At 42.6% G+C, this 10,893-nt stretch overlaps 1 protein-coding gene across 1 annotated transcript; it reads right to left on the bottom strand.

Annotated features, from left to right (window-relative positions):
* Nucleotides 1–3,234: 3,234 nt before the first annotated feature.
* On the bottom strand, nt 3,235–8,718 carry LOC131679651 (uncharacterized). The gene is made up of 4 exons (XM_058960384.1): nt 8,007–8,718; nt 6,993–7,899; nt 4,344–6,874; nt 3,235–4,283 (listed from the first exon to the last, which is right to left on the bottom strand). Exons 1-4 carry the CDS (start codon nt 8,716–8,718, stop codon nt 3,235–3,237), a joined length of 5,199 nt encoding a protein of 1,732 aa, XP_058816367.1.
* Nucleotides 8,719–10,893: the final 2,175 nt, after the last annotated feature.

The following is a 10,893-nucleotide window of genomic DNA, read 5'->3' as shown; positions in this document are numbered from 1 at the left end:
ATACAGATTAATATACAAGAAGAGGAACAAGTTTAGGTACAATATTATTCTATACGGATGGTTTTAAAATGACTGAGCTTACTGGCGAGAGTCGACGGACCGAGAAAGATGCGATTTCAATGGGAAAGTGGCCTACAGTTTTCCAGGCAAAGGTATATGCAATGTACACCCGCTCGAAGATCTATAGGTAACGAAACTACAGGCATGCAAAAATCGCAATCTTCTCGGACAGCCAAGCAGCATTGTTTGCAATAAGTTCGTTGAAATGTGAATCCAAACTGGTTTGGGAGTGCATCACATCTTTACAGTAACGGGTATCTCGGAATAAAGTAATGATATTCTGCCTACCAGGCCACCAAGGAATCGGTGGTAACGAAGTAGTATCAATTTCAAAAAATTCAATCGAGGTGGGCGGGAGTCTAGAATTGTCCAAATGATGTGAAATTTGGCATTTGAGCTGACTTTGACATTTGTCACAATATGAGAGGGGGGCCTTTGTGAATCCAAAAAAAAAATTTTTTTTAATGCCCTAACGTATAATCACAGGTTCATTTACAGGACATTGTCCTGCTAAGTATCATCTGAAAAAATTGGCAAAAGTCAAGATGACCAGGGCCGGCGGAATACGTGGGTAGTATAGGTAGTACTACCCACTCGAAAATAACCGAGGGGGGAATTACCCACTCGAAAGTTTGGAGCAAACCCAAACCTGAGATTAACCATGTATGTGTCTCACGCACAAAATGAATGCGTCCGAAACTCTCGTCTGTAAAACAATTTTATATTTTAATTCAAATATAAATTTCTTTGCATTGCAATTTCAATTTCTTCCAAATGTGGGATCTGGATTCGATTGAAATTTGAAATTAATTTTTATTTCTTAAAACGAGGAATTCTGATCGATATACACAAAAAATTCAACGCGATTTTATTTAGAATAAAGGATGTAGTTTAGAAGCATGTTAAAAGACTAAATATATTATTCGCAATTTTTCAAAAAGAATTATTATTTGATTAAAAATTGAAACAAAGAGAAACACTTTTATAAGAAAGGCAAAAGACATACACAAAAATGATTGAGTTCAACATCATAGTAGCAGAGACTGTGTCAGGGGAAGTGAAGAGAGGGCGGACAACAATGACAGGGAAAAGAAGAAATTTAACTGGCAGCTTTTTAGCAAACGGAAGATCACTGTCAGGACATCATGAACCGGATCGCCGACTGACCTCCTTGGATCCGCTGGGAACTCTTTTTTTTGGGACCTGATTGCCAGGTAGATGTTAACATTACTACCAAGAGATAAGAGATAACTAAAATTGGATATCTATGGTTGTTAAAAATATAGGGGAGATCGAGGATAGCCAGCACAGTGGAATGAGGCAGAATGTATTCGGTTAGCAGAGATCTGGCATTAGAACACTAGGCACACGACCAGATAACATACTTAATGTCGTGATAAGCTCTATCCACGACCCCAATATCACGGAGATGCGCATTCAACGTATAATTGTTGGACATGACCTGAAATATCACTCGAAGAAACTTACGAACCTCATCAATCCCCTTTAAGCAAGGTTTGTTGATACCTTTGGGATCTCTAAACCTCCATGGTTCCATGAAATTTGCAATTTTCCAGCGCCCTCTGGCAAAAATACTGAAAAACTCGTTGAAATTACGCGATTTAAAAAAAAAAATGACATTCTAATGCCTAAGTGTCCGCCTTCTCATTACCCGCAATAGAGCAGTGTGAAGGAACTCAAACTTATATTTGTATCTGGTAATCTGGCATGATTTTTCAGATACAGCTCTCAGGAACTCTCATATTTTCCCCAGAAACTGTAACGATGTGCCACAACTATTATAATAAATAGCATAAAAGCTATGCACAACTGTCATCTTCTGATGAACGTTACGGTAATATGCGCACTGAAATGCTTAGCGCGGGCATTTATGCTGTCTGATAAAAATGTGTGTTTAAAAAAATCATTTCGTTTAAATAAAGCATTATCATTTCATCGACAAACGTCGATTTGAATGTGGAATCTACACGGATTGCTGTTGTCACCGAAAGATTATTGGTTGCGTGTATTTCGATCAAAGGTTGAATCGAATACACAATGTAGGGTCTAGCCATCAGTTGAAACATTTATTGTATCTGTTGTCCGATAACAATATTCCGTCTCTTGTAATTTATTCTTTCGTGAAAAGGTTACAAAATCCTAAATATATATATTTTAAATTAGTTTTTAGTTCAATTTTAGTATATAAGTGCATCTTACTTTAGTGGATTTGTTACCGGTTGACTCAACAATATTCGCGAAGAAATGGACCGGATTCTAATTTTCTACCTAGTATAAGTGTTCATTTATTTTTAAGACAACTCAATTTTCATAGTTCATTTTTTCTCACCTTTGCATAAGCTAGAATTAGGTAGCGTGGTTTTAGGTTAAGTATTACAATAATTCACCGTTTCACCTCTATATAAAATATTTAGATTTAACTTTAATTTTGATTAGGATTTCAATGTATAGTATACCTGACTTATAGTAGTGTTCCAATTAGATGGGATATTAGTTATTAAATTAATTTTAGGTTTAGCTAACAACGGATCAATTTATCTGCTTCACTTGCAATCCTAATATGCTTCTTCGATGGCCTATTTGTCTCCCCTTTGACCTTTGGATTGCTGCTGACAATCCTCGCACAATGCAAAGGGTGTGACTGCGTTTACGATACAGGGGCGTCGTATTGATAAGGAGTAATTGTGCAAATTCTCGATGTGGCGGAAACAACACTCCCCCGGGAATACGCCAATGGTTTCCCTAAAGCGTATTAAGTCTAACGCCTACGTCGAGGATAGCTTCACGGCGGGTCTCTCATATATACCATTTACCGTTTGTACAGTTGCCGATCTTACCTGCCCATCTTTAGCTTGTTTAGTAGCAATTATTCTACCTTTTGGCCAACAACTGCGAGGAAGTTTTGGGTCGACTATGATGACTATATCATTTACTTCGAGAGGTTTTACTGGAGCAAACCATTTCGTCCTACGAGTAATTGTTGGTAGGTAATCGCGAAGCCACTGTCGCCAGAAGTCGTTCGCCATATTCTGCGACTGTTGCCAGCTGTTCCTTAGCACGATTGGATTGTCAATGTAAGGTACCCATGACTTGAGGCCATTCGATGATCCTAAGAGGAAGTGATTCGGAGTCAATACTGGGGATTCATCGTCATCAACAGGAATGTCGGTCAGAGGACGCGAATTGATGATATTTTCGACCTCCAACAGCATGTTTTCCAAAAACTTCATCGGTAGGCAGCCTACTGGTTTTAATTTTGTGCAGATTCTGTTTGACGGAGCGGATCAAACGTTCCCAAGCGCCACCCATATGCGGAGATGCGGGAGGAATGAAGTACCATTGAGTATGGCTTGAGGTAAATTCCTTACCTAGTTGATCATGGTTGAGATTTAGGATTGCGGTCTGAAGTTCCTTACTTGTTCCCTGGAAATTCGTTCCTCGATCACTGTAAATGACCGCTGGTATTCCCCTTCTGCTCATAATGTTTCTTATAGCCATAATGCAGGAATCCGTAGATAATGTGTGAGCGAGTTGTACGTAGATAGCACGAGTTGTGAGACACGTGGCTAAGACTCCCCACCGCTTCTCCGTGCGGCGTCCTACTGATACCAGCATTGGACCGAAATAGTCTATGCCCATGTGTGTGAATGGACGAGCGAATACAGCCAGACGCTGCGGCGGTAGGTCGCACATTGCAGGAGGTTGAGGATTTGCACCGTCGATTTTGCACTGCTGGCACTCCCTCCGGATGTTATTGTATGTAGCCTTTAGTCGAGGGATTCTGTAGCGCTGTCGCAACTCATTGATGATCGTCTGATGATTTTGGTGGTTGAATCGATTATGTACATCAGCAATAATAAGCCGTGTGATATGATGATCTCGTGGTAGGACTATAGGATTAGCAGCATCATAGTGAATGAATGGGCTATTTTGTGCTCTACCACGGATTCGAAGGACATCGTTCTCGTCTAACACAACACACTTGTTGAACAAAGCGCTGTTCCTAGAAATTTCTCGTTTTGGTCCTTCCAAAGAGCGATTCCTCATGAGAATAACAATTTCATCGGCGTAAGCAAAACTTTGAGCGAGACGAAACAAATAGTATTCGGCTTTCACAAACTCTTGCTGGATCAATGGACCGCAAATTAGATTCTTCTTCTTCACGCTTCGCTTTAGGTTTCCAATGTAGCGCAATACGTAGGCTACTCGGCGCAAGAGTATTTTCTATCCAGAGAAATCCAGCGGTTCGATTACTGGCTCACATGAAGCAACATGAAGTAGCAGGTGAGGACGAAGTTCTTCAACTGTTGACGATTCGACGAGTTTTGGAGATTTTGGCCATTCTCTTTCCGGAAACCAGAGAAACTCTGGACCTCGAAACCAGCGGCTAGACGCGTCGAGATTGGGAGTTCCTTTCCACTTAGTTCCCTCGTCCGCAACATTCAGTTTTGTCCCAATCCAGTACCATTCGTCTGCATTCGTTGTATCGAGGATCTCGCTGACACGAAATGCAACAAATTGGCTGTATCGTCGATGATCCGAGTTCAACCAATATATCACATCTCTAGAATCAGTCCAAAAGAATCGCTTTATCACTTCGAATGAGAGCGATTTAGCGATGGTTTCCGCGAGGCGCATGCCGATCACTGCGGCCTGTAGCTCGGATCGCGGAATAGAGAGGAACTTTAGAGGTGCCACTTTCGTTTTGGCACCGACCTGCGCGCACTCTATAATGTCCCCTTGACGAAATCGTAAATAAATTACCGCAGCAAAGCCATTTTCGCTAGCATCTACGAAGGTATGCATTTGTACTTCTGTATCCGCTGCTAAAGATGTTTGAACCCGATAACACCGAGGGATTCTGACTGAAGTAACTTGAGGTAAAACTGACAGCCACAGTAACCACTTCTCGAAGTGTACATCTTCAATCGGGTCATCCCAGCCGATCCCGGATCTCCAGATCTCCTGTAAAAGGACTTTAAGGAACATCAGAAAGTGTGCAATGATGCCCAACGGATCGAAGATCATCATAAGCATTCTAAGCACTTCCCGCTTGGTCGGTCGTTGATGGCCTGAGAGGAGGTCTTGAGCATATCGTGCAGACAGCTTGTATGTGAAACGATCCGTCACAGTGTCCCACCACATCCCAAGGACCTTTTCAGTGGCATTTTCATCGCCGATACTTAGGTTCTTCTCGTCGGCGGTGGCTCCGTGTAGTTCTGCCTGTACATTGGCTGAGTTTGAGATCCAATTTCTCATCTCAAATCCAGCTTTTGCGTGGATCATTCTAACATCATTTGCTATCTGCAAGGCTTCCTTTTCTGATTCGACGCTAACAAGCATGTCGTCGACATAGTGCTGCTTCGTGATGGCATGGACTGCGGCTGGGTAGTCCTGCTGAAATCTTTCCGCGTTGTGGTTTTTTATGTACTGTGCAGTACTCGGCGAACATCTAGCACCGAACGTCATTACCATCATAATATATACACTGGGATGGAGATCTTCTGGCTTATCTTTCCAAAAGAATCGTTGGCAATGCTGATCATCCTCACGAATCTGTACCTGATGGTACATTTCACGAATGTCTCCACACACCGCCGTTTTGTATTCCCGGAATTGTATTAGTACTGTTAGCAAAGAAGTTAGCTGATCCGGACCTTTTAGTAGTACCGAGTTTAGAGAAATTCCGTGAGCAGTTGCAGCTGCATCCCACACCAGCCTTGTCTTACCCGGTTTGTTCGGGTTATCCACTGGGAAGATTGGAAGATACCACACTCTTGTGTGAGGTAAACGCAGTTCTTCAACAGTTAATTTCCGAATATAACCTTTGGTGATGTGGTCGTCGATTTTCGTGGTAAGAGTTTCTGCTAAAATTGGATCCTTCCGCAGTCGGCTATCTAGACATCGCCATCGCCTTAATGCCATTCCTTCACTATCAGGTAGTCGTACATTATCGTACTTCCACAAGAGACCAGATTCAAAACGACCATTTTTTGGTCGTGTTAATGTTTCAAGTAGCGTTTGTGCTCGTTGATCCTCTGTTGACAACATTGGCTTGCCCGGGGTATGGATTCCGAGACTATCGAGTGTAAAATAGTTTTTTACTGCTTTGTATAGCGCTCCATCGATCTCCAGATTGCACTGGCATACTTGAAGGCTATGATAGTTCACATAGCGAAAGGCCTTCTCCTCTCCTACACAGCTTCCGTATACGGCCCATCCGAGGCGCGTTTTAACGGCTATTGGTTCCTTCGGTTTACCTTCTCGACTCTCTTTAGCATATCCGAGGCCTGCGTGATCTAATCCTATAAGCAGCCTTGGACTGACATTGTGGTATGATTCTAGTGGTAGCCCGCGTAAATGCTGGAATCTCTCCTGCATGTTTTCTACCAGCAACGTTTGCGGTCGAATTTGCAGCGCTCCAATTGTTTGTATTGAGGACAGGTTGTACTTTTTTGTCGAATCTACGTTTCCAGAAATTTGTAAGCTTACCCTTTGTGAAGAGCTTTCTGTCCTCCGCGCACCACCCGTCCATTTTAAGCATAACGATTTTGCTGGTCCTTTCAATTCCAGCTCATCCGCAAGGGATTGTTCTATCAACGTAAGCTCAGATCCATCATCGATAAATGCGTGTGTTCGAATTGTTTTCGAAGGTCCATACAGAATAACAGGAACAACTCTAAAGAGAACTTCCGATTGTCCTTGGTGCACGTTACACGTCGGTTCGTTGTTTTGCCCCACTACAGTCGATGGCTCGTTCGATGAGGCTGATTTTTTATTATACTGACCTTTACTAGTGTGCAGAAGAGGGTGATGTAGGTACGAAGAACCATCAGTACCACATATTTTTGCTTGTTACACGATCCGTTGTGCTTCCTGAGGCATTTTCGGCATAGTTTACGTTCCCTCACCACTGTCCACCTAGACTCACAGCTGAATTCCGCGAAGCGTTTACAGTTAGTGATGAACAGCTCCCTTTGCATACTATGCACTGAACGCTGGACGATTTTTCGAGAACAAATGTCGCTTTCTGGACAGGTCTCGTGGGCCTCATGCCCTCGCTATCCGTTGCTGAATGATAGTTGAGAAACGTATCCTTTCTGCTTGTTCGCGGCCGTTGATCCTGACTGGGAGTTGTCATAATGGCGCTTGCATCCTCTGCCGTGGAGTATAACCACGAGCTGAAATCAAGGAGATTCGGTGTAGGGTTACTTCTAGAAAACTTGGCCCAGTCTAGCTTCAGGGTCGGTGGTAATCTTTCCACCAGCTCATATCGCAAGGAGACATTGTATACGAAGTCACTCACTTCGCAGGCCTGAATCGTTGCAACCAGGTTCTCGACCGTCAATGCGAAATTGACAACCGTTTCTAGTTTTTCTATATTCGGGGATGGTAAGCCTCGTACCTTGCCAATTATTGCCTGGACAATGGCTTCTGGCCTTCCATACAGCATCTTCAGAGTGGATAATACTCCAGAAACGTTCGATGGATGAAGTAATCGGCACCTAACTGCCTCCAATGCCTTACCTCGCAAGCACTTACGAAGCCGCAGCATGTTTTCTTCGTTAGAGAAACCGCACATCTGAGTGGAGGTGTTAAACATTGAATAAAATAGAGGCCAGTCCTCAGGGCTACCGCTAAACTCCGGAAGGTCTTTGGAGATAGCCTGACGCGCAGCAATTTGACTACGGTTCAATATGCACACAGTTTCATCGTTCACATTTTCTGTTAGCTGAGGCAGCCTTTGTGGTACTGGCTGCTTTGGCGTGGACCGTTGACCGGGAACGAACTCGTTTACTTGTAGGGTTGGTGGTTGATCTATGTGCCGTTGAGAATTTGAAACATGGCTCTCTAATGGCCTTTCCGAGTGGTTCGGTGCGCTTCTATTATGGTTTCTCCAGCAGTCTCGGATAGATTCAATTCACCAACGCGTTCAGTAGCAGCTATCCAGTCTTGTATTTTCAACATTTTGTCGGAATCGGTTTCGCTCACAACTGAGGCAGCGTCCGTTTCATCTACTAGTAGAATGTCGTACATACGTTCAATATAGCGTTTTTCTAGCATAAACTCAGCCTCCAGCTTCTGCAATGCCAGATCTCTCCGTCTTTTTGACTCACTCTTCGAGCTACCCATCTTGCTCTGGGACAGCGATGTCCTGTCCTTTGGCAGTCTATCCTTGGCCAAATTACTAACAATCTGGTCACCGGCAGTATTTTGTTCCGAAGGAGTGATTGGGTCCTTTATGACATCGCACATGGGACAAATCCAACTCACATCTGCAATTCCTGCCGATACCTCCACACAGGAGAAATGATACCATAGGTCACAAGTATCACACTGCACCATTCTACTGGTGTCAGGTTCATAACAGGACTGACAATGGTTTCTTCTTACCTTGCGCGGAGGGTTCCGTCTCACATTATCGTTGGATAGAATCTCGACCTGCTTCTTGGCCTCTCCACTACTGAGATTATCTGTTCTCTTCGGTATAGTTCCAGTTCGAAGGTATGACCTTTTATCGTCAACATCTTCCTTCGAGGTCTTACTACCGGTAGTGGCTGGTGTAGTACCCAGACCATCTGATGCCTCCGCGATGGATTTCTTCTCTGAATCGTTCTTCGATTTCTTCGACGGCATCCTTAGAACCCGTAAAGATTTTGTAAAATGTTGTCCGATAACAATATTCCGTCTCTTGTAATTTATTCTTTCGTGAAAAGGTTACAAAATCCTAAATATATATATTTTAAATTAGTTTTTAGTTCAATTTTAGTATATAAGTGCATCTTACTTTAGTGGATTTGTTACCGGTTGACTCAACAATATTCGCGAAGAAATGGACCGGATTCTAATTTTCTACCTAGTATAAGTGTTCATTTATTTTTAAGACAACTCAATTTTCATAGTTCATTTTTTTCTCACCTTTGCATAAGCTAGAATTAGGTAGCGTGGTTTTAGGTTAAGTATTACAATAATTCACCGTTTCACCTCTATATAAAATATTTAGATTTAACTTTAATTTTGATTAGGATTTCAATGTATAGTATACCTGACTTATAGTAGTGTTCCAATTAGATGGGATATTAGTTATTAAATTAATTTTAGGTTTAGCTAACAACGGATCAATTTATCTGCTTCACTTGCAATCCTAATATGCTTCTTCGATGGCCTATTTGTCTCCCCTTTGACCTTTGGATTGCTGCTGACAATCCTCGCACAATGCAAAGGGTGTGACTGCGTTTACGATACAGGGGCGTCGTACTGATAAGGAGTAATTGTGCAAATTCTCGATGTGGCGGAAACAACAGTATCGTTAATCCGTCGACGAACCGGTGCCAATAACCGCGTTTTTCAGCTTTCGTCAAGTTTTTCATTTGTGTTTCTAACGTCACGTATATTCGGAATTATTCGGGCGATTCGACTTTCAAAAAGTCCTTATAAGACCTTTTCGCGTACAATTCCGAACACCCCCTGGTCACCACGGAGTGGGAGACCGTCCATTGTTGCTCGCGTCTGGTACTCGTTTCGTCTGACATGTAATCGTAGTGTATGGAATCAAACTAGTCCAAACCTTGTATGCTTCCACCGCAAGAATCTGAAGCGTTTGGCCGTGCAGGTGGAGTAGGATTTTTTGTCATTTCCACCGTATTCAGATTGGTCATAATGAAATTGTCAGAAATAACACGCAGTTAGATATCATCGTGAAGATAATCCCAGAATTGAAGTCTTCTAAAACCAGTTGAGGTGCGATGTATATGTAAACAATATCAATAAGTCTTTGCCTTTGATTCGGACTTGACAAGTGACAACTTCAATACCTGGTACCGAGCAAAGGTTAATCCGATTGAAAGATCAGCACATTTTGATTCCTAAAAATACTCTTCCATAGTGTTTTTTCGGCCCTGGCGAATAATGTTAAAATTGAGGAAGATCTACATTGGAAGTTAACCAGGTTTTACAAAATGCAAATGCATGGTGTAAGACCTGGGAAAAAATGTATGGATTGAAATGTAGGGACACTTGGCGTTTTTGATGTCCTATGTGGAAAATCCTGCTCTTTTCTAGGATTCCCGAGACCAGGAACCACTTATTTTGGTTTTGAAACAGCACCCTTCAAGGGACAGTCTCAGGCTTTTACGAGGAAGCTAAGGAGAGAAAGCGATTTTCCTCCTTCGAGAATGGATATGGCGCACTAGAAAATGTTTCCACAAGGGGATGGTCAGACTCTCGCTCTTTAGTGAACGAGGAAGCGCATAAATTAATCATGGCCGCTAGCGTAGGCCTATTTATCAATTCTTCTCGGAGCGTTCTTTGAAAGAGTGCTTCAATTTTCCCCCAAATAATTTATATGTGGAATATGTTGAGAGACCACGCGGAGTCTCTCCACAGTAGGAAAACTTTTCATAGTTCTCTCCGCATTTTCTACACCGTTCCTTGGTTCTACAATAGGTAGCTGTAGGCCCAATGGTTTGCGACGAGGGCAGTTCATGGCTCGCGGCAAAAAAAGACGAACAGGTAGACGATCCCCATTCAAAAGAACAAAGTATAGAAGAGAAGAACCTGCGAAAGGCTCGATATCAGGGTGATGGAAAATTAGTGATTTTCTTACATTCTTCGAATTTTACCGAACGCAATTACTTGCAAACCAGAATTTTCACTGACTAAAGCAAAGGATTCTTAAAGAATCCAACCCCATACTTCGCAATTAAGGCCCTCGTAGGAGACTACACCATCAATCTGTACTTCCCAGGCGGGTACGTAGACAAGACTTCTTCGTACATGGCCGCGTGTTTAGTTAGATCCCGCATATATCGA

Source organism: Topomyia yanbarensis, chromosome 2 (assembly GCF_030247195.1).
Source record: "Topomyia yanbarensis strain Yona2022 chromosome 2, ASM3024719v1, whole genome shotgun sequence".
Lineage (NCBI taxonomy): Eukaryota > Metazoa > Arthropoda > Insecta > Diptera > Culicidae > Topomyia > Topomyia yanbarensis.
Note: the sequence above shows the minus strand (reverse complement) of the source record. Positions and strands in the feature narration are given on the sequence as shown.

Bases quoted from the DNA above. Each gene is read 5' to 3' on its own strand.
- LOC131679651 (XM_058960384.1), bottom strand. From the start codon at position 8,718: ATGCCGTCGAAGAAATCGAAGAACGATTCAGAGAAGAAATCCATCGCG. The intron at 6,875-6,992 runs GTGAGGGAACGT...TCTGCACACTAG, and splicing joins GTGAGTCTAGGTGGACAGTG to TAAAGGTCAGTATAATAAAA. The intron at 4,284-4,343 runs GTGAGCCAGTAA...TGCGCCGAGTAG, and splicing joins GCTACTTCATGTTGCTTCAT to CCTACGTATTGCGCTACATT.